Source organism: Oryzias latipes, chromosome 17 (assembly GCF_002234675.1).
Source record: "Oryzias latipes chromosome 17, ASM223467v1".
NCBI classification, from domain to species: Eukaryota; Metazoa; Chordata; class Actinopteri; order Beloniformes; family Adrianichthyidae; genus Oryzias; species Oryzias latipes.
This window is the reverse complement of record NC_019875.2, coordinates 8149508-8173390: the sequence shown is the minus strand read 5'-3', so window position 1 is coordinate 8173390 and position 23883 is coordinate 8149508. Positions and strand designations below refer to the sequence as shown.

The 23883-nt window shown below is 39.6% G+C and overlaps 1 protein-coding gene across 5 annotated transcripts in view; it reads left to right on the top strand.

Annotated features, from left to right (window-relative positions):
• The window catches only part of dip2c (disco interacting protein 2 homolog C), a 201298-nt gene that overhangs the window by 167931 nt on the left and 9484 nt on the right, over nt 1-23883 (top strand). For 4 of the 5 annotated variants that reach the window (XM_020711272.2, XM_020711268.2, XM_020711271.2 and 1 more), the window contains 17 exons: nt 120-222; nt 343-407; nt 1130-1223; nt 3428-3547; nt 6464-6578; nt 7524-7663; nt 8268-8404; nt 8478-8686; nt 10818-10932; nt 12648-12849; nt 12940-13049; nt 18696-18776; nt 19111-19234; nt 20226-20347; nt 20535-20646; nt 20723-20832; nt 22792-22922. In XM_020711272.2, the coding sequence (XP_020566931.1) occupies nt 120-222; nt 343-407; nt 1130-1223; nt 3428-3547; nt 6464-6578; nt 7524-7663; nt 8268-8404; nt 8478-8686; nt 10818-10932; nt 12648-12849; nt 12940-13049; nt 18696-18776; nt 19111-19234; nt 20226-20347; nt 20535-20646; nt 20723-20832; nt 22792-22922 (2090 nt within the window). The remainder of the gene's footprint in view (nt 1-119; nt 223-342; nt 408-1129; nt 1224-3427; nt 3548-6463; nt 6579-7523; nt 7664-8267; nt 8405-8477; nt 8687-10817; nt 10933-12647; nt 12850-12939; nt 13050-18695; nt 18777-19110; nt 19235-20225; nt 20348-20534; nt 20647-20722; nt 20833-22791; nt 22923-23883) is intronic. The other variant, XM_020711269.2, reaches the window with a different exon arrangement.

The following is a 23883-nucleotide window of genomic DNA, read 5'->3' as shown; positions in this document are numbered from 1 at the left end:
TTCCTTTATAATTTATTTCAACACAATATCTACAATTATTATTAGTATACTAAATATGGGTGGGATTTTTTTTAAACACACACACACAAAAACAGGGTGTGTTTTTTTCTTCTTTGCAGTATAAAACGTGTAAAGATGGTGGCGTGCTTGGCGTGACAGTGACGAGAATTGCCATGCTCACACACTGCCAGAGCCTCACACAGTCCTGCTCTTACACAGAAGGTAACTTCACCAACTCCATCCCCTCGCCTGATTCCAGAAGACCCTGATTGGATCAGGAACATTCATCTGGAAAACTGTCATTCGCAGCACCAACCTGCTGTTTGTCGTCTCTGTTTTCAGCTGAGACCATCGTAAATGTTCTAGATTTCAAGAAGGATGTGGGGTTGTGGCACGCCGTCCAAACAGTAAGAAAATAAAAACTTTAATTAAAGTATAGAAGACTTTGACAGAATTGTTTAATGAAAAAACAACATATTTCTTTTCTTCTGAAGGAAATTTACAGGAAGTTTAGTCTAGCATCCAGAAAAACAACATACGTTTCCAAAAAGGAGCTACAAAACACAAATATATGAAAAGATTGATTAAATAGGACTGTATTAACAAACAACCTCTGCAAAGGAACCAAGATGAAGGGGCAGTTTAACCTTTAAAAATATTTTTATTCCTGAGAAAAAATAAAGTTATTTTACACATTGTACATTTTTGAAATTACCTGTTAGAAAACAAAGCACTGGAAGTATGCCATCAAGTTGAGCTTTTCTTGCAAAAGTTCTACTCTAACATCAAGAGTTCACAGATAGTTTCAGCAAATGGAAAAAGGAGAAGGTGAAATATCTCCTTAGTATTTTTTTCAGCATCTTTTTGTGTTACAGTGATCCGAGTGCTTCCACTGTTCTCTAAATTCAGAGAAAACCTCTGTCTGATTTAAAGTGAAGTAAAATATTTGCAGGTGAACAAATGTGGACGTCAAAGTAACCATTTGTCATGTTCAGCACGTTGCATGTTGCAGCCAGGTTTCTGTTTTTTTTTTTAAATCTGTTTAAACAAGTTGCATATGTTTCATTTCACATTTTGTTCTGTGCAAAAAAACCCAAATCAAATCTGTGTTTTTCTGTCTGCTCCCCAGAGTGTGATGAACATGATGCATGTCATCAGTATTCCTTACGCTCTCATGAAGGTGAACCCACTGTCCTGGATCCAGAAAGTCTGCCTGTACAAAGGTAAAACTGTCTAAATGAAATAATTACATTTTATCTCAGACAAAAAAAATCTAATAAAATGATTTTATCTCCTGTTTAATAATTAACTGGGTGATAATTTAGCTGCACCTGTCAAAAGCAGGGTCAAACTCGCTTATAACTCAGCAGTAACATTTAACTCTGTTATATTCTAAGTTCATGGTGACCCAATAAAACTAAGAGGGGTGAATAATGCTTCAAATGTGAATTATTTTATCAGGCTGTGGACTTTATAGAAACTTGTTTAGACTATTTATCCTTTATAAATATTAAAAAGAAAACACTGAAGTATTCCAACAGAAAATAAGTTTTACAGGATAAATGCAAAAGTCTTGATGTTTAAAACTGTAAAACTAAATGAAGTGCCAAAAAATAATCCAGGACCCTTTTAAAAAATGTTTTTACAACAGTGTTGCTGTTTTTCCTGTCAGGGCTTATAAAAAAAATCACCCATTTGTAGGTAAAATAATTTTGTAAAGAATTATTAGCACATGTTGGATTTGGAAATGGTTTATTTCAAGCAATCAAACCAAAAGAAAATAACAGAAACGTGTCTATATGGAGATTTATCAAAGTCGTAATTGTAAAATACATATACATACTCTTACTTCCACACACACATGTAAATACTGCAATTATTACTCTTAATCATGAATAGACATAGAAGCTCTTACGCATACAGAATATGATGCAATGAAACTTTTACATATTAACTCTGTCAAAAGGAGTTTAATTAATTACTTAAAAGGAAGCGAAATTATATAATCCCACCTCTGATTTGCTTTACTTAACTTTTTTCTTTTCTTTACATAAACTATTATTATCCGGTTCTTGACTTCTAATCCGTTATTTATTCCTCACCAACACAGATTAAGGTCAGTAAAAAGTCCATGAGGATCAATAAATCAAATGACAAAAAGTGAATTACATAAAATGAAAATTATGATGTATTAAAAAAAACTGTCTTGGTTACTTTTTTAGCATTTTATTTACATAGAATCATTAGCATATAATAAAAAAAGCATAAACATTTTTGATAGTATAATGCATACAGATAAACAGAATTTGTCCTTTTCCAGAACCCTGTGGAACACCTTAGCTCACTGGTAGCTTTTTTCCATGTGTTTACATCGACAAACTGAATCTGTTAGTTAAGTTTAGATAAAGGCAGAAACCAGTGACGTGCGGTCAGGTGAGGCAAGTGAGGCACAGCCTCACCTGTCATAAACGTGATCAAATAGAAAAAGGTAAATTAGGTAAATATTATTTTCCACTGATCTGTGTTAAATATACATTTTCAGTCAACTCAATCAGTTTTCCACAGTTTCTGAGGTTAAAATCGCTAAATTTGAGTGTTGCGCGATCACTGACGAATCTCAGCTGAATCTCCGGATGAGCCTCTGAAGCGCTGTGCCTCATGTCTGACGGCAGGACTCAATGCTAACAGAGACATGCGCTAAAAACGCTGCTGTAGGCCAGCAGAAAAGGCTTTAGGTGAGACAAGCCTCACCAGCAGGGGGCGGGCGTGAGCTGACAGCTGCTTCGTAGCTACACTGCTGCCGTAGAAACAGACTAAGAACGTCTTTCTCCATTGAGGGGGAGAAACTCACATAAAATAAAGGAAAATAAGGAAGACTTTCTAACATATCACATATATCATTGTGGAGAAGGAATCTAAAAGGACAAATATTTTCTTGTGTGTATTTTATAAGCTGTTAGCTGCCGTTGGATGAATGGTGAAATATTCAGTTCTTTCATTGTGAATCTGACTCCAGAGGAGTCAGTGCCTCACCAGCCATCAACCTCACTGCTCGTGACTGGCATAAACATTTGACCCCGGCTGTCATTAGCTTTCAAATATAAATTGTGCACACAAACCTTTTTATCACTCCTTAATCATAGCATTATTACTTGAAACCTGCTGTGGTTAGCTAGCATAGCAAACCAAATACAAATGCTTTAGTCTCATATTTAATCTAAAACGCTTTCTCTGAATTTGCCCATAAATGGCAGGTTGCAAAGGCTAGTTTTCTGAATATATAGACAAGTACAAACTTGTGTTTTACAGACAATAAATAACAGTTAAAGTTCTCTTGAACTGAAGTGTTCTCAAAAGTTCTCACAGCTCTTACAGAACATCTTTATATGTGTGTGTGTGTTTATTTTGTCCTGTTTTTTGTTTATAGCTAAGGTGGCATGTGTGAAATCGCGGGACATGCACTGGGCTCTGGTGGCCCATCGGGACCAGCGAGACGTCAACCTGAGCTCGCTGCGCATGCTGGTGGTGGCTGACGGTTCAAATCCATGTAAGAAAAGACTGGAGCCTGAATGACTGCACTTCTAGCAAAAGGATAAATCAACTGAGGGACTGATAAAAGGAACCAAAAAGGGTCTTCTTGTACATTTCACACACTTTTATTAAGGTTTCTGTTAAATGGCAGTGATAGAAAATTTTAACTTGAGTGTCAATTCAACCCCTTGATGCCTATTGATGCAAATGTTCATCAACCCACTCTGGCTCCAAAATTCTCATTAAGCAACGGATGAGCTCCAGACAAATGTAAAGCAACTATTGACGTGTTATCAAACAGAAAAAAGGGTCCAACTGTTTACTTGTTAGAATGTTTATTTTAACACCACAGAAAACACTTCTTATAAGCTCCCAGGGCTGCTGTGACATCATCCTAAAAGCTACCTTGTAGAATTCTCTTAAAACAATGGCTTAACACCACAACGATGAGAAACCATCTCACTGAAATATGATCGGATGAATGCTGACTCATCAAAACAACTTTTAGCGTGATACACATTTCTCACTATTTTCCCACAATCTATATGTCATAAACATTAATCTTCTTGCCAGTATTCATCTTGTAACATACCTCCACCATACCAAAGCAGCAGTAAAAAGTTTTGTACCTGACCTTGATTAAAAATTGTTCTGCGAAATATAAAGTCTGAATAAGTGATCTATCCCGACAATGACTGCAAAGCGCAGGACTTCCATAAGTTCTGTAGTTGCTTTGCCCCGCCCCCATACTTCCTGTCAAATGAGTGAAGAGATCTTTAGTCACATGGTTTCGTTTACAAGCTTTGGTCCGGTGTAGTTACCATAACCGTTTGGCCTGGAACTAAACGTTCGGGGTCCTTTCGACTGAAGGTAACGTCACACTACGGCAACCCCACTTGGACAAACTACGTTGTGTCGAGATCTGCTCAGGCTCTACAAATTTTCATTTCACTCTCCCTTTTGTAACCTAAAGTTATTTTCCCTCATAAAATATGTACGACAATATTCTTTGTAATTTTTACAAAGAGATTTTGCCACAAACCGCTTGTTTAAGTTTGAGTTCAGCCGTGGCTGAAATTGTTGTCAGCACAGCTAAATGTTGTTCTACTGGGTCCGTTCTGCCAATAATAAAGCACTGGGCGCACGGATTAAAAAAACTATAAGCGAACATGCATTTAATAATAATCATAACAAAATAAAGGCACATTTAGAAGACAATCTCGCTCTATGTCGGAGCTCTGTTTGTTTACAACAGACTTCATAATATCTCTTCTATGGTAGTATAGTAATTTGTCCAGACCATCACTATCTGACACGTCATCGGACTAATGTACAGCCAATCACATAATGTGACGTCAGCACTAGTCCCAGGATCCTGAACGGAAGTTCCAGGACGAACGGTTATGGTACCTACACCGGAACAGGAAAGTCCCCTTGATGGTAGTTTGAATACAGACCAAACGGGAGGTTCAGGACTCGATCCAGACAAAATTAAGCAGACTCATTCGGAACAAATTGTTTTTCCATTTTTTTTCCATGTCCTTTTTCAGTCTGATTTTTCCCTTAGCATCTACATGAAAGCGGAAACAAAAAGGATGAGTAACTTGAGTAATTACTTTGGGTTGATCATTGTTCATTTGTTTACCTTTAAGTTTCATGCATGACTGCAGACAAGCTTAAAACATTTTCTTAAATTTGAGGAGAAATTTGAGGCAGAAAATATCCGAGTTCACATTGGTGCCCTCCAATACACAACGTAAATGTGCCATTGTTCTCATTGACATTGTTAACCGCTTTAAATCTGATTGTGACTAAATCAAAAAGGTTTTTGGGTTTCTATTAATTACAGGGAATTGGTGAACGAACTTTACCCAGTTTGTGCAGTCCTCTCATCATCTGGCTTTAACATTGAAGAGAAATGACCACAGGATATGTGTTCAATAGGTCTAAATTCTAATAGATCTGTTTGGAAGAAACAGACTCTGCTTTTCCTCAACTTAATCCTGAAGCTGCCCTGTACTATAGTGTAAAATGTGGCCCTGCAGGGGTCGATAAAGGTGCCAAAAACTATAGGCAAGCAAGACCAGCGTTACTTCAAAATAACCGCACTCAAGTCAAAATGAATCTATTAAATTTAACTGAACATACTTGTAAAGGCAAGTTATGAAAATAAATCAAAGTCTGAATGTTTTCTCATCAAGGCAATAACCCCAATGTGCATAATAAATGGAGTAACATAAAGAACTAATTAGACAAATGTAGCACAAACAGAGAACTACCTTTCCATCACAGGATAAATTATAATAAATAAACAAATATTGATAAGTAAAATAAAATAGTTGCATTTTTTTCTCAAATTTTTTTAGTGTAGTGTATTCATTCCCAGTGCCCACCTTTGTAAATACCAACATTTAACAGCCATGTCAGAAGAAATGTGTTTTGTGTCTCATCAAAGTTTGTTTTGCATTGTTCATATTTAAATTTCAAATGCACTTTGATACGTTGAGGTAAATAACTGGAGCTTTGCATGTTTTGTCTTGTTATGTTTTAACTTGGACAGACTTTTGAAGCATGTTTCACAGAGAGAGCGCGGTAATGACAGAAACTGTACAGCCTGTTCACTTTACCATTCTATGAATTTTACTGTTATTCTTACATAAGTGGAGGCTATAAGAACCCCACTTTGCCTGGTGCTTCAAGAAGAACTGGGAAGAGCTGCAGGCGTTATCCATTTGAATGATTCAGCCTCATTCATTTTAATACCGTTGAATCAATTTATTACATAAAGGGCCTCCTCAGGTGTGAGATCACCTGGGAGGAATTCTGCTTTTGGCAAATATATTTTACTAGAATAACTTTTAAACCTGTAAATCCTGAAATTTGAAGGATTGCTTTACAACCTGCTTTGAACAGAGAAGAATTTCTGTTTCAGGGTCGATTTCGTCCTGTGACGCCTTCCTGAACGTCTTCCAAACGAAAGGTTTGAAGCCGGAGGTCATCTGTCCCTGTGCCAGCTCCCCCGAGGCGCTGACTGTCGCCATACAGAGGTAAACATGCCAGCAGGTAAAAACCTGCTTTAATGTAAGATGCATGAAGAAAAAAAGTAAAGTCCCTCTACAAATAATGACAAAGTAAACCTGACTTCAACAAATGTGCTCTAATATTGCAGTTTTTCTTTCATTTCTTCCTTTTAATGTTTTAGTATTTTAAATCTTGATGTAAAAGAGAAACAAAAAGAAAAAGTTAGGATTCTACAGCATAGGATTTGCTGCAAACAGAAAAGTTGCAAAACCAATGCTATGGATTGGATCTTAACGGCTTAAAAAATAAATAAAAACAAGCTCCTCCCTCTCTGCTGTGCTAAGCCTCTGCCTCCAGAAGTCCATCCATCTCATCTGAGTGCTGCTTTCAGGTGTCAATTTTCAGAGAGAATCGTGGAAAATGAGATTATGATCAAACCTGATTTTTTTCTGATCTGCTTTATTTTTGTTTGTGTTTAAAAACCTAGTTTTTGTCCTGACTTCACACTTTTGTGACGTTTTAAAAACAATCTTAAACCCTTCCTGTCTCCTTCATGAGCTTCTCTTATGTAAAAGCCTGTGCTTTCACATTACAGTCCTGACCTGCATCAGGCTCACACTGCAGGGTCTAACAGTTACAGATGGAAGTGTCTTTAAATCCAGAATGTGCTGGTACAACTTTACTGGGTGCAAAGGAGGTTTTTTTTTTTCTAGGCACATGTGTTTGAGAGTTGAGCTTTATTTACTGTCACCAGGTTTTTGCCAGATTTTGATCTTGTTTTTATTCTAACTAGGTTTTGTTTAAGAATTTTTAAATCCTTATTTGTCCCAAATTTCCCAAATTAGGTTTTCTTTTGTCTGGGTTTACATTTAATACATTTTGGGTTTTTCATAAAGACATTTTTTCTTTCTTTCCACATTTTCTTTGAGTGTCTCACCTTCCTAAAAGGAGCTCCTCCCTTCATTGTGCAGGCCCCTGGAGGAGGGCAGCACGCCACCTGGGCGGGGCATCCTTTCTATGCAGGGTCTAAGCCACGGCGTAATCCGGGTTGACTCGGAGGAGAAACTGTCAGTCCTGACGCTGCAGGACGTCGGTTCTGTCATGCCCGGAGGTAAAACTCGAACAAGTGGGAAATGTTTCCTCACATTTAAGAAATTCATCACTTTTATTGAATCTGAATGACAGGTTTCTTATTACTTTTCGGTTCTTCTTTCCTCATTATCTTTTATAGTTTGCCCTCCAACTGTTTTCCCTTTATTATTTCTCTGCTTTTTTATTTTTGACATTAGCATTTATTGGTTTCTTTTTAACATCTGTATAAAAACATTTTCAACTAGATTGAATCTGTAAGCAGAAAATTTCTGTTGATACCTTTTCTTTTAAAAACTTTTGCTGATTGTTTGGAGGAAAGTTTTTTTTTTTTTTTAAATAAATGTACTCTGTAAAAAACACATTAGTTTAATTCTGCTCTTGAACGAGGTGTAAAACCTCAGGCCAAGGTTCAGATTAAGATTAAGATCTAACTTGATTTAATATAAGACTATTTAAGGTTCATTCTCTCTTAGTGGCATGCGCAGTGTTAGATACTTTATTCAGGCGGCACTTGACTTTGTGTTCAAAACACAGACATCAGTTCTATCAAACAGTTTCATTTTGGTCTTGGGTAAAGCTTTGTGAGCTCCAGCCGCTCTAAGAGTTGTGGTCTCTTCCTGCAGGTGTGATGTGTGTGGTAAAGCTCGAAGGCGTTCCTCAGCTCTGTAAAACCGACGAGATCGGCGAGTTGTGTGTTTGCACTGTTGCCACGGGAACCTCGTATTACGGCCTCAGCGGCATGACCAAGAACACCTTTGAGGTGAGGCCACCAACCCTTCAGGTCATTCCTCCTTTGCTGTCCTGACTGCTCACATGTTCACTCTCATGTGCAGGTCTTCCCCTTGGCCAACGATGGCTCCTCTATCAGCGACCTTCCCTTCACCAGAACTGGTCTGCTGGGATTCATCGGACCCGCAGGTCTCATCTTTGTTGCCGGGAAGATGGATGGTCTGATGGTGGTGGGAGGACGCCGGCACAACGCGGATGACATCGTTGCTACGGCGCTGGCTGTGGAACCCATGAAGTTTGTGTACAGGGGGAGGTCAGTATCTCTTGTCCTCAGAGTTTAGGGATGGAGCTGTGACTCTCTAAAAAGAGCTACAGGAGAGTTGAGTCAAACTTATTAAGCTTTTATAGATATTAGTCCCGCTTAGCAGGCTGCACGGTGGTGCAGCGGCTACCTGATCTCACATTGAGAAGGTTCAAAACCCAGCTGGGACCTGTCTGTGTGGAGTTTGCTTGTTGTCCCCGTGCGTGCGTGGATTTCCTCCAGCTTCTACCCACAAGGACATGCATTGTAGGCCAGTTGGTCACTCTAAATGATCTATAGTTGTGAATTTGAGTTTGTGTTGTTGTGTGGCCCTGCAATGGACTGCTGCACCCCGCCTTTACTTAACAACAGCTGGGATAGGCTCCAGGAACCCAGTGACCCCGAAAGGGATTAAGCTGGTTTAGCGGATGGATGGGTTCCACTCAGGGTAAAAGATGAAACAGCAAATAAAGTGAATCAGTTCTCCACTCAAGCATTTACTTTTATATGCAGATAACACACCACATTCCTGGTATTATCAGCAAGTAGATAAAAGTGAATGTCTGAGTTCCCCCAATAGAATAGTCAAAAAGACAATGATAAGAGTGAAGCAAATATAGAACCCTGTGGTACACCTCACCAAACTCTGAAATGTATGCAAAGGGGAGAAAAAGGACAAAATAAACTAAAAATGTTGAACTTTAACATTTCATTATGTTGAAAGAAGACTGGAGGAAAGCGGTCAATGCAGTACCTTACACTGTCTGAATGCTCTTTTGGTTTTCTGGATGGGTGTGTTAGGGTTTGATCAATCAATCAATCAATCAATCAAACTTTATTTATAAAGCACTTTTCTAAAAAAAAAAATAACACAAAGTGCTTTACATTAAAACAAAGCAAAATAAATAACATAAAAACAAGCATGAAGATTAAAATAAACAAGCACAAAAATAAATAAATACAAATAAAAATAGGGCCCCCCCTCTCCGTACCTACACAACCCCCCAATTCTTTCACATCTCCCACCCCCTAACTGATGGGGTCCACCACAGCAAAGAGGTGATGCAGGTCCCCATCCAGAGGGAGAGGTCCCAACTGAGGAAGCACTGGAAAAATGAATAAATATAAAATAAAAAAGAGAATGAAAAAGTAAATATTGATAAAAGCAGTAAACAACAAAACGTTGAAATAAGGTCAATTACTATTAAAATAACACATTAAAATCTAGTGTAAGTTCATAAAACAAGATAAAATGGATAAATAAAACTAAATAAATGAATAAAATAAATAAATAAATAAATAGTGGTAATAAAAAATTAGCTAACAGCCAGATTAAAAAGATGGGTCTTGAGCCTTTTCTTAAAAGCATTAATGCTCTCTGCGGCTCTCAGGTCCTCTGGCAGACTGTTCCATAAACGTGGGTCATAGTGTTGAAAAGATGCTTCTCCATAGGTTTTGGTTTTTACAGTCGGAATGGTTAGAAGACCAGTGCCAGAGGATCTTAGGGTCCGTGAGGGTTCATATCTTACTAAAAGATCCGATAAACAAGAAGGCACAAGACCGTTAAGACATTTAAAAACTGTCAAAAGTATCTTAAAATTGAGCCAATGCAGAGATTTTAAAATTGGGGTGATGTGAGCCGGCCTCCTGGTCTTGGTGAGAACTCGTGCAGCAGAATTTTGGAGAAGCTAAAAGTTCTTAATGTTAGTTTTTGGAAGACCAGCAAGCAGGGCGTTACAATAATCCATTTTACTCATGATAAAAGCTTGCATTAGCATCTCCATATTAGCAAGAGAGAGTAGTGGGCGGACCCTAGGCAGATTTCTAAGATGATAAAAACAGTTTTAACCCCATGTTTTATATGAGGGATAAAAGTTAGCTTAGAGTTGAAAATAACGCCCAGGTTTGCAACTGTTTCTGAATGGCTTAATGAAAGTTCTTTTAACTTCAGAAACTTCTTTCTCTTAGCTTTAGGACCGATGACTAAAATGTTATCGGTTAGAAAAATGCATTAAAAAAAAGACAAGAAAAAGAAAAAAATGCATAAATTAGCCGTTAAAGTGTTAAAAAGAATCTGTTAAAGTTGTAGCTTTATAGCACTCACTTTATACTATAATTGTGTGTCTGTTTGTGTGTCTTGCAGGATAGCAGTGTTTTCCATCACAGTGTTGCATGACGAGAGGATTGTGGTTGTCGCTGAGCAGAGACCAGACTCCACGGAGGAGGACAGCTTCCAGTGGATGAGCAGAGTTCTGCAGGTGCCGACCCACTTCATTTATTCTTTATTTTAATCATAAAAAGCAATATTTTCGGGGGGAAAAAGTTAACAAGTGGATCACAAATCTTTATTTTATTGTTTTATCAAAACTGCAGAAATGGAATTAAAAGTAAAATATGAAGGTCTGCTGTTTCAAAAGGCCCAGCTGCGGTATTTCTGTGTGTTTTTGTTGACTAAAAAGCTGCTTGAGGCGTGAGCTGTGAGTGTTGAAGATGAAAGGGCTTTTTTTAATGAAAATTGACAGTGTTTAGTATTCAGAGTGGAAATATTACAAACTACTTCACTTGTGTGTTGTTCTAGGGGATTTGTTCCAACAAGAGAAAATTTATTTTTAATTTGAAAGGGTTAAGGCAGTTTTCTAAAGCATGACAACACTTAGAGTCATCTCTCATAATGCAGATGCCTTTTGAGAGATGACTGTGCACAGATCCTGCCACAGAGAATCAGAGACTGTGCCGCAGATCCAGATCTCTGAGCTTGGAAAGCGACTGCGGTAAAACCATTAAAGCCGTCTGGATTTTTAACGGCTGCAGTAAAGCCCTTTCTCTTTATTCCTCTACCGTCGAACAGGCGGATTTTCCATTTTGCACAACTGCTCACAGATGCCAGGCGACTTTCAAAGAAGCTCAGAGTCAAACATTAAATGTTACTGCAAAGGATGAATAATTTTGACTCATTCAACACTCATTCAGGCAGTGCATAATCACAGGGAGACGAAGCTCCAATAAGATGTTAGAAGAAAAACAACGTTTTGTTTCCTGTCCCCAAGACAAGTTTCTTGATCGGATTTTTTAAAATCTAAATTACATTTTGTCTTAATAAAGGCTGAAACCAAGGAAAAATACATTTTAATGTGGAGATTACAGTCATAACAGAGAACAAAATCCTAATTTGACTTTGTTCTGGATATTGTGGAGTAAAACACAGGATGGAAAAGAAACAGAAGCTGAGAAACTCCTCAGAAACAGAACTTTTTTGTCCTTTTTTTGCCAGATCCAAGTGTGGAAGAATGACATCATTGTCATGTGATGGGAATAAATTCAGGACTGGTGAAAAAACAGATTTTAACTCTTTATTTAACTTTCCTAGTTGATAAAAAAATCTTGTCACACTTTTGTGCTCTTGTCTGCCTTTTTTGTCCAGACATTTACCTTATTCTTTATTTGGAATTTCTCCAGATCAACCTTTAGTCTGCAGAATGTAGGGTGTCAATTTAATCAGCTTCCTGCCACAACTTGATTTCATTTAGAAAAATATTACTTTTTTGGAGTATAAAAACAACAAACTTTTATTTAAAAAAAAAAACATATTTCTATTTAAATACTTTTAGCAAGTTTGTTAATATGTGTGTTACAAACATTTTCAGCCATTGTGTTCCCATGAAACATTTCCCTTTTTTAGATTGATAGATTTCTATAGAAAGCACATAAAACATTTTTTGTTTGATTTTTTTCCCACTTTGACCTTTTATCATTTGAAATTTGTAGATTACTTAAAACTGTAAATATATATTGACAAAAACACCTTTTAATGTGTTTCCATTCTTGTCTGTCACTTCAAACTCTGCATTTCCCGTCAGAAATATGGGTTTATTAGATGGTCCGGCTTCCTTTTTTTTAGACAAACTTCAGTACCCCCCCCCCCCCCCTACACAAGTATCAACATTCTTTTTTTATCATTCCCTACCTTTTGCAGGCAATAGACAGCATACACCAGGTTGGGGTGTACTGTTTGGCCCTGGTGCCCTCCAACACCCTGCCAAAGACTCCCCTGGGTGGCATCCACTTATCAGAAACCAAGCAGCTGTTCCTGGAGGGGGCGCTGCACCCCTGCAACGTGCTCATGTGCCCGCACACCTGCGTTATCAACCTGCCCAAACCCCGGCAGAAGCAGCCAGGTAAATTCCTAAATCCTCAATTCCTTGAGGTGTGACGTCCAATCCCAGTTCTCAAAGTGCTTCCGTGCTTCTGTCACTCATTTCCTCCAGAGATCGGCCCTGCGTCTGTCATGGTGGGTAACCTGGTGTCGGGGAAGAGGATTGCTCAGGCCAGCGGCAGGGATCTGGGTCAGATCGAAGACAATGACCAGGCAAGGAAGGTGTGTGTGTGAGAAGAGGGTCTGTTGGTTTTCTCCACCTTCCACCTGCCGTGGAGTGAGGCGTTTGACATCATTTCATAGCATGTCATTTCTTTCTTCATTCATTTTTAGTTAAAACATTTTATGTTCAACTGGTTTGTATTTTATTTTTAAATTCAGTTTAATCCCAAGCAGATATTTGTTTTACATTTCTAAATTGGTTAGCATTTGGTGATAGTATCTGTTTTGTTTTTGGAAGCATCATCTGCTACAATGCAAACAAACAAAGTATAACCTAGATTATCTACAATAGAATTCATGTCCTTTTGTTTTAAAATCAAACTGATTCAAAGAAGGTTAAAGAAAGAACTAACTTCACAATAAAAACAACCGCAACAATGGAGCCTCTGTTTAGGGGAACAAATAAAGAAAGATTGAATAAACGTGGGAACAGAATACAGGGAAAACCGAATAATCAAAGCTCTGAGACAACTGCGTGACGGAAAGGAGCGATGTCGCTGACAGAAGTGATTTTCCTCTCATCTCTCACGTCTCAAATGTCATCAGTTACAGAATCAGGCGCTCCGAGGCACATCAGCCTCTGTGGGTCCTAATGAGAAGAGACAAGCCTCAAAATAACAGCCACCACCTCTGCCGCCTCACCGTCAGCGTGCTGCTTGTCTGCGTGTTAGTTCTGATGTCGCAAGCTGACGCAAAGTCTCTGTTATAGGCTTTAGCTTATTCATCTTTATGTTTTCTTTTAGAAACCTTGGTAGTGTTTTCTAAAGTAGCATTTTCATTCTGCTCATATTCTACAAAACAGGTTGAGTAAAAGACAGATCTTAAATGCACATTCACCCCCCAAAAATTTTTCTTTTACCGTTTTTAATAGCATCGCAGAGTGATATTAGTGACTGACAGACTTCCTAATCAGGAAAAATGTCAAAAAAGAGTTTTGCCCAAGGAAAAATTTTGAACCCTAAACCATCTGATTTGCAGACTGCTGCTCAGCATCACTCGCTTTCAATCTTCCAGATTCTTTCATACACTTGTTCTTGTTAAGAAAACTGTAAATCAGCTGATTACATGTCAGCAACTAAAAGTATTTATGGATTGAATAGGTTGAAATTGACTTCTAAAGTGTAATCTGAGTATCAGACTAAGGAAAAATAAGGGTTTAAGAGCTTTCCCATGACAGTTCTGTGTCATTACGCTCCATCAGAGCTGTGTTGTTTTTTAGGACATAGTTTCTGCAGAGCGGCAGGACCGTTGGCCCCGAGCAGCCCTGCCCCCCTCTCTTATCACCCATGACTGAGCTGTCTGCCATTAGCTTACAGCCCCTCACAACCCCAACCTAACATTACAGGTGCAACAAAAACGGCTAACAATATCGGAGTTATGCGGCCGTACAGTTCTGATCCAGATTCCAGCTCAGACGGGGAAAACAAAGTCGTACATGGATCTGTTTATCTGCAAGTGGATGCATCAGAATGGAGCAGAGCAGGGGGCTTGTGACCCACATAGCCTATTTTTTACTTAACGAATACGCTCTTTTTCAAACGTAATTTCTTTTGTTTGCTCCTGATTCGCAACAATTTGAAATAAAAAATAAAAAACTCTGGAATGCAATGTTAAGCTTACGTTTATGTATGCCTTCCAAAATCACAAAAGGCACAGGAACATGTTAAAAACACCCAAAACACAATTTTGTTTTTTGAGTGGGTCTTTAAAAGGTTTGCCCAAAGGCCCGAACTGAAGGCCAAGGGGAGTCCTGAAGTCCAGTTTGGTAACTAGAAATCAGAACCCCATGGTCTTGCCTACAGAAGCTGGTTTGGGTTAGTTCTATTACATCCCTAGAACCAAATAAGGCTTGACAGACAGACGCTGATTTCCTGTTGTTATCGTTTACCAACAACTCTCTTTAATCAACCGGATTCATCTCCAAGAACTTATTCTCAGGAAATGCTGACCCAACATTTACCTAATACCTAAGAGATTCTGATGAGTCCTCTTTCATATTTTCGGCTCCTTGTCCTCAATCAGTGTAAACAGAATTTAATATTTGATAACTCATGGTTTCCTTTTGCCTCATTCTCTCATCCCTGCTCCACACCATCTCTGTGAAAACCAGACCCTGCGTGTGGATGAGATCTTAATAGAATGTCTTCTGTGTAAAAATATGAGGCTGATTCTTACGTTGACATTGACAGACTGCAATCAGACATTATCCATGGAAGATTCCTGTTTTTGTCTGTTTTTTTGTCCTCAGAATAGCTCAGATTTCAACTGCTTGTTGTTCAGGAAACACATGTTTACAGCAGCTGGTTTAAGTTTGGAGAGCTTCTGCTTTTATTTATATTTATTTATTAATTTCTTTTTTTAAATATCATTATTACGCTTTAAACCCTGCATTTTTTATAGAGAACAAGAACAATGTGTTTTTATTTGTCCTCATTTTGTTCTTTTGTGGGGTTTTTTAGCATCAACTGTATCAAATCAAATCAAATCAACCTTTATTTATATAGCACTTTTACAACAACACGTCACTCAAAGTGCTGTGCATAAAATACAATAAAATTTAAAAACAAGATGACAAGACAAACAGTGCCCACAACCCCCCCCCCCCCTACACACACACACACACACACACACACACAGACATACGTACACACGTAGACTGTAGAAGTTCTTATTTCAGTGTTGATGTTTGATTTAATGCTACATAATTTCTGCACCCTTCCTCTGATGACGTTCTGTGGGCCGAGCAAGGAAACCGCTGTCTCCAAACAGTTCTGTTCATCTATGCTGCAGGGATTTGTGGGAGCTGGAAGGGAAGCAGACTTTAGCTTTTTGGTTAAAGGTTTCATTAAAAACTCAGTGGAAGTGGCGAGCAGCTGAGAGAAGTTTTCAACCACGGTAGAGGAGGGGGGTGAGCGATAAATCTTTGTATTCCTGAGGGTTTGTGAGGCATGGAGCTGGTGGTGAGGAGATGAAGACTTTATTTTTGACTTTTAATGGAGGAACAGAAAACGTGGCTGACGAGCAGCTGAGTGACGTTTTCAGCAGGGCAGAAACAAAGAGCAGAGCTTGTCAAAATACAAGCAGTGTAAGTGACAGATGCAAAAAACACCTTGGCATGTGGAAATAATTCAACTCTTTTAGTAGGAAAACAGTTTAATTAGTTTGTTAAAAGCTGTGTTTTTCCCCCAAAGGTTCATTTTATTTCCATTCCATAAAGACCTTATCTAAAGATCCTCACATGAAAGAAAAAAAACCTGAAAGATATAAAATGTGATCTAAATATAAAGTCTGGGATTACCTTCAGTTCATTTCAACGCAGTTTCATTTTTACAAGTGCATGTTTTTAAGATGTCCTTTGTTGGCGTAAAATTCTCTTTCCCACTGAGAATGCATGAGGCATTAGTGGGAGGGAATGACTTCCATTCTGATAAATCCCCTTGTAGACAAACAGAAAGAAATGGAAAATCTGATTTGCATGTTTGATTTGGTAAACATGCCAGATCGTGCCACCCTTACTCCCCTGTATGCTGTAGAAGTGTTTGCTATGACCTGTCGCCCGCACCACGCCAGGAGAAACAAAGGTTCATGAACATTTTCACTCCACGGGCTCACTGAGCGGTCTATGACCTTCAGTTTTCGTGCAGGCCACCTATTTGCCCCGTACAAGTTTGCCTGTTTTTTGCCCACTGACGGCCTGTATCCACCCGTAAGGGAAGGCTCCAATCGGAAAGAAAAGCAAAACTACAAAAAACACAGCAACATCTCCCATTTTAGACGCAAATCATCAAGAGGGAGCAGGGGGGGGGGGGGGGGGGGTCACATGATTCCAGCAAACCATGATTACAGCAACAGGACTGGCAGTGTGGCCCTTCTTAAAATGAAGCATAACAGAGAGACCTGATTGGTGAAGATTTATAAACCAATAATGTCATATTTGTAGTTTAAATAAAAAAATTGCTGCACAGAGTAAACTCTGAACTAGTTTGGCTCTTTAGCCACCACATGTGTGTCCTTAAAAATAAAAGTGAGGCTTGGATATATGATACATAACAGAGAAAATTCCAAACACAAAGTTTTTTTTTTTTTTTTTGTCACACACATTAGGAGTGTCCCTCTGTCTCTTTGTGCCTTAAAACCGGGAGCCTATGCTTCCTCCTTCATCAGTTAAGTGTAAGAGGTCCTGCAGCACGAATTGAGCGTCGGACACAGCGTGTCCGACCGGAGGGGAAACAAATTATGGCACAACACCTGTTTCATCCAGAATTCATTCATCTGAATGATAACTATTCTCCACGATTATCTTCCTCAGCATTTCCGGATATTTTCCGGCCACTTCTGAGTCAGCTGATGCCATTTCTCTATGCAGGGGTATAAACTTTGGTTATAGCGATTCAGCAACCGGTGGAACCAGCTCTTGGAGGCCGACGGGTCGGCAAGCTCTTCATCTCCACCCCCCTTCCTTTAGAAATTCATGCAGCACCTCCTCCAGACACAAAAGTCTCATACAAGCGCCTTGAGTTGTCTTTTGTGATGAACCGGAGGAGTCATGTGACTGAAACATTCTGTGAATAGTGAAACACAAAGAAGCAGGGGACCACTGTGTTTTGTTCCTCAAATCGTTGTGAATCAGGAGCAGACCAAAAAATACCGTTGGAAAATGGTGGTAGACAACTGTTGCATCTTTAATGTTAGGTTGAGGTTGTGTGGGGCTGTAAACTAGTGGGAGAAAATGTAAACAAAGGAATCATGGGAAATGAAGGCTTATACGGCGCCAGCATCCCCATCCACAACCGAGGGGAATTTCTGATGTGCTACGGCCGCTCTTCAGAAACACTGTCCTAGAAAACTACACAGTGTTTTTTATTTTGGCTAAAAACAGCATAATCATATTGCAAAAGACCTCTGGGAATAGATCAAAAGATGTTCAGAGCAGGTCTTTAAATTTAAGTTTGATTTATAGTAAACTTTTAATAAAAATAATCAATTTCCAGTTTCACTGACTGGTCATAACACACAACAGTTTGGTTTGCTGTGGTTTTGAGTTAAGATTCATCTGTCAAGGAGCTGCAGGCACACACACACACACACACACACACACACACACACTGACACATCTGACTTTCTGTGGTGGAACAAAATGTAACAGGAATGAATTACACTCAGCAGCAATCCCTGAAAAATTCATGAGACGAGAACCAAACTCTCCCTCCCAGATTTGTTCTCGCCTCCCTTCTGTAATTTCCATGGTGCTGTCAGCTGAGCCCCTGTTTTGCTCCTTCTTTTTCTTCCTCCCTCGTACGAAACTCCCCTTTATTGTTCCAGCCCTTCACCTTATTTTCCATCAGTGAAGAAAGCTCCTTCTCATCAGCAGCCTCCATCTCCGTCAGCGTCAGAGCTCTGAAAGCCAGCTTTCACTTCAGTTTATTTAGCAAATGAGTTTCTGGAGAAAAAAAAAACAAGGAAATGCATTCTGGGTTATTTGTAGGTGACAGTGGAGCTGTAAAAGTGGTTGGATTGAAGAAATTTGGTGATGTTGACCACATGGGAAATGTTCCTGCGTTTCCTTAGCAGGGCGAGGACACAGGTTTAGCTCTGATGATCTAAATGCAGAGTGTAATGTTTATCATCACTTTTTTGGTATTCCAGTTCCTCTTCCTGTCTGAGGTGTTGCAGTGGAGAGCCCAGACCACTCCAGACCACGTCCTGTACACTCTCCTTAACTCCAGGGTAATCTCCTGAACAACTTTTTCTTCCTAAAGATCATTTTGTCTGAAATTTTTGTTTGTTCGTATAATTGTTTTTAGGTTGAAATGGCTTTAAATGTTGATTTGTAGTCCCTTAGAATAAAGAGAATAACTTCTAAAATAGTGCACACTTTTAACTTGAATTTTGGATATTTACTGCATTGGTGTCCAAAGCAACAGCAGTGCAAACATTTGAGTTTTGGTCCATTTCTATGGATTTTATTAGATGTGCTGGTCTGATGCTGCTGCAGACGATGGGAGGGGACATCTTCAGAAAATGCTGATCAAACATGCCAATCTGTTTTTGTCCCTTCCAGGGTACGATAGCCAGCTCGCTGACTTGTGTTCAGCTGCACAAGAGAGCAGAGAAGATCGCAGCCATCCTGGCTGAACGGGGCCCCCTGCAGGATGGAGACCACATTGCACTGGTCTACCCTCCAGGTAAAGGGGGATAAAAGACACAAGAGTTGTTTTTTTTTAACATCAAACTTACAGTTTCCTGTTTTTCACATGTTGCGCCTGCTGACTGTCTTGTACAGTTTAGTGACAAAAGTTAGTCTTGAATTTTAATAAGAGTAACTTTTTATGGAGGTTTGAAAGTGCCAGAACTAAAAAGTGAATTAATAAAAGAGATATCCATTATTCTATCCATCCATTTTTTTTATTCTTCTACTCCAAATATTTAAACTACATTTTCACATTTTTGCATGTGTACCTATTCCTAATATTAATGATATTTTTAACTCTTAATTTGAAGTATTCATTAAAAAAGCAGTCAAATGGACTCGGTTAGTCTTTTTACTACTGGAGTAGTTTCCAATCCTTTTCAATAGGCCTTCTTAACCCTGAAATACGGTGCTAGTAGGTTTCTATGTTACTGAAAATGGTGGTAAACATTATTAGTTATATTAAAATGTATTACGAATTTTTTTTCCGATATTAATTTGTGTAAAGATGGTAAAGCAGGTTACTTTTTAGATGAATTTCTTTTTGGTTGTTGAAAGGTTTGGCAAAGCATTATCTACTAAATATTTGCAAATTCCATGTAAAATTGTTCATTTTTAATTCTTGAATAATAAATAAAAACTATAGTAAGAGGTTAAAACATTTTATATTTGCTTTGTAAAAGGTTTTATCACTGTGTTTTCTATCTCACCAGTAGGGGGAGGTGCTGCTTAGTATAGCAAATAACAAAATTAGGATTAACTGAAAATTGCATATTTTTGCAGGAAGAATAAAAATAATCTTGAATTGAAAGATTTGTCAGGATTTAAATAAAAAGCCAGACATGAGCGGAGTGGTTTGTTTTCAACTTTGAAGTGTTTGTTTTCAGGAGAATACGGACACAATGGGAACATTCTGCGTCTTTTTGTCTGCACAGCCGTGTTCCTCTTTGTCATCTTCTTGTTCCTCATTCCCTCTCTGTCTTCAGGGATCGACCTCATCGCTGCGTTCTACGGCTGCCTTTACGCTGGCTGTGTGCCCATCACTGTGCGGCCGCCTCATCCGCAGAACATTTCCACCACTCTGCCCACCGTCAAGATGATCGTGGAGGTAAACGCCATCGTTGTTGTTTATTTAACCATTAAATCTTTCATTTTGAGGTTGTTTTTTTTAACCTTAAAATGAAAGATTGAGTGAGCATGAGATGAATCTGCAGCAACCTAATCTCACCACGACCTTCCAGCCTTGTTTTCAAACACTAAAGTCCCACCTGACTTTGTTTCCCCTCAACTTGTAGGTGAGCCGATCCGTCTGTGTGATGACCACGCAGGTCATCTCCAAGCTGCTGAGATCCAAAGAGGCATCAGCGACCGTGGATATCAGGACCTGGCCCCCCATCATTGACACAGGTTCTCATTTACAGACAGAAACGTGGTTGTCATGGTGACTTAGCGTTAACACCATATGTGGTCGGTTTCTCTTTAGATGATTTGCCCAAGAAGAAACCTCCTCTGCTGCACAAACCCTCAAATGCGGACACCTTGGCCTACCTGGACTTCAGTGTCTCCACCACCGGCATGCTTGCCGGGGTCAAAGTGAGCCCCCAAACACGCCTTCAGGAAACCAGGACAACCTTTTCCTAGAGCTTCACAAATCCTCTCATAATTAGTCAGTCAAACCTGTTTTAGACCCTGAAGACGTCTCTTGAACAGGTTTAAATGGTCTTTGCTGTCCACTATCTGCCTGTTATTGCTCAGGAAGTGGTCTGTCACTGCCTTGCAAGACAGGTTTGGACTTTACATAAATATTATTTAAATACACGCTCTCAGCCCTTGCTGCGCCCGTTTGACCCGCCCCTACTGGCTGCTTCAGCTGCTTCTGGCCCCTCACTCTCCCCCTCTGTCTCCACCAGCCCCGTCAAAGCTTCAACTGACAAATTCACTTCAAGTGGCTTTTCTGTTGCTTTCATCTCCATAGCAACCATTTCATTTTTAGTCCCCTGGGAGTGACTACGTCATTTTTAGAAGAATCTGCAAAAGTAGATGTTTGTATTTCCCAGGTGACTGAGGTTTTTTGTTAACCAAACCCACAATCCTAATATGTTCATATCACACGGTTTCATTCAGCTTGAGCCAGGGATCGATGTGATACATTTTGTTAATTTATTTTGGAAAAAAAAGTGTGAACAGGGACACGCCACTTTTGCAAGCTCGCCACGCTAATGCCGTTCAAAATACACAAACTTTAAAACCAAAATTTTTCCCCAAACAGCATCTCGATGATGATCAAGGAGGCAATAGATGAAAATCCCAAGGAGGAACTCACATTTTTAGAAATTACCAAAGGTAATTTTTGGGGGGGAATTTCCAGATGGCAGCCTCTTCCCGAGGTCAAAGGTCAACAAAACTTGAGGGTTGGTTATAGACTAAACCTGTCCACTTGAACATTTGGTGCAAAAATGTGAAAATCGTCAAATTTCACACTTTACCACTGAAAAGCCACCAAGCCGTTGGTCCTCTTTTGGATGCATTTTTGTTTGTTTGGTGGATTTTGAAATATTTTGTTTTGGAGAATTTGGCTCGATTCATATTTTTGATGGTTTCTCCCGCAGTGATGTCTACATGTGGGCCAATTTTGTTGTCTTTTTTTTGTTTTTTTTTGTAAGTTGCAGGGGCAAAATGTCTTCTCACAGGCGCATTAGGAAACAGAATTGTAAAAACAAAATGGTCCTTGCAGTCAGTGGCTGCTTTGGGTCAATATAAGAATGCTGAATTACTGTTGCTTTCTCAAAGGCTCCTTACAGATTTTTAAAGCCAAGCTTTAAAAATTTAGGTCTGATATTAGATCTAAAATCTGGCCTTAATCCGCGGTGGAACAATTATCAACCCCACAGTCAATAATTGATGATGCTGCACATGATTTTACAAGCTGCCCTTTTTTGCTGACTTTTTCACTTTGTGTTGCTTCTATAACTCAGAATTACTTGTTTTGACTTTTCTAACTCTTTCACTAATTCTTCTGAAGCCACACTTTGAGAGGTAATCTAATAACAGATGTGAGCCTGGAAATGAGTCGACACTTCTTTGTTTGTCACGCCTCCAAATATTATTCCTGACAGCTTTCACGTCGTTTGAAACTGTCAAACTGTCGCTTTGCATCATAATTTTAATATAGAACGCATAACAGACGTGTCATTCGTCAAAGCGTTGACAAGCTTTAATTGTCATTTGTTCATTAGAACAGAGGATGGGAAGGAGATCTGTTTTCCACTCTGCAGCTAAATAGTTATAATTAATCAGTGTCTCTAATGAGTAAATTAGTCAAAGTCTGCAAAAGAATGCAGCTACAGGCAGCTCTGGCACAAATACTTCATGAGGAAAAAACTTTTTCATACTAATCCATGAGCTTTTGCTCAGTCACGTTTAGAGCTGTCAGTGCTGGCCGAAAAAATATCAAACAAAGTAGAGGCAAAGTTTCTACAGAATGGCAAAGCTGGGAATATCAGGCAATATCAGGGAAATGTACATGTTCTTTCTTTTGATTGGGTTTTGCAGATGTCTCACGCAGCCACCAGTGCCTTCTGCCGCTCCATCAAGCTGCAGTGTGAGCTGTACCCGTCCCGAGAGGTCGCCATCTGCCTGGACCCGTATTGTGGCCTCGGCTTCGTCCTCTGGTGCCTTTGCAGGTCAGATTAACAAAAACGTTTAGGCTACCGGTAGTTAAAAAGAAAAAAACCATCAGTTTATTATAGAAACTGTTAGCAAGACTTCCTACAAAAGCAGACATGTATTTTGTTCTTTGATCATTTGCTTGGAGGTCCTTTATGATGCGTTCACAACAAACACAGTTTATGCGTTCCAATCTATTGTCTCCACCCGCTATTTTGGGGTCACGAGGTTGCCGGGGCCTGGCTACCATCGGGCAAAGGCGAGCCACACCCTTCAAATGACACTAGCCTGTCACAGGGCAAAAAAAAAAATCACTCCCTCGTGCACATGGGGACACTTTGAGAGTAACCAATTGACCTAGGAAGCATGTTTTGTTTTTGAACTGTGGGAAGAAGCCGTTGTGCCCAGAGAACATGCAGAACACACAGAAAGGTTCCAGCTGGGATTCAAACAGCCTTCTCACTGTGAGGTGAGACCGCTAACCACTGTGCCAGTGTGCAGCCAGCTACATGGAAGCCTGTGCAATGACACGGAAGACACACAAAACCCACTGTTCAAACCTAAGTCTGGCAGTCTTGCTAGCAAAAAAGAACATTTTCTGGAGGAATATGAGGGTTTGACAGTCTCACGCCTTTGGTGGGAGGCCGCTCCGCCTTGCTCGCTGGAACGCCTTCCAGCCGTCAATGAAGCTGCTGCTGATCCTCGTGTTGGACGATCCGAGCTCTTAGGGAAGTATACTTCCTTGAACGTTATGGGGAAAATAATCCGAGCTGGGAAAGATAATCCACATGAGAGATCGCTTGCTCCTCCGTGCTCATGGTCAGCCGTCAGCTGTGCATTCCCACCCTTACAGCGCTCCGGCATCTCCTTAAAAAAAAAGGCGTGTCACCTGGCTGTGACCTGACTGTGACCTGGTTGTCACCTGGCTGTCACCTGGTTGTCACCTGGCTGTCACCTGGCTGTCACCTGGCTGTCACC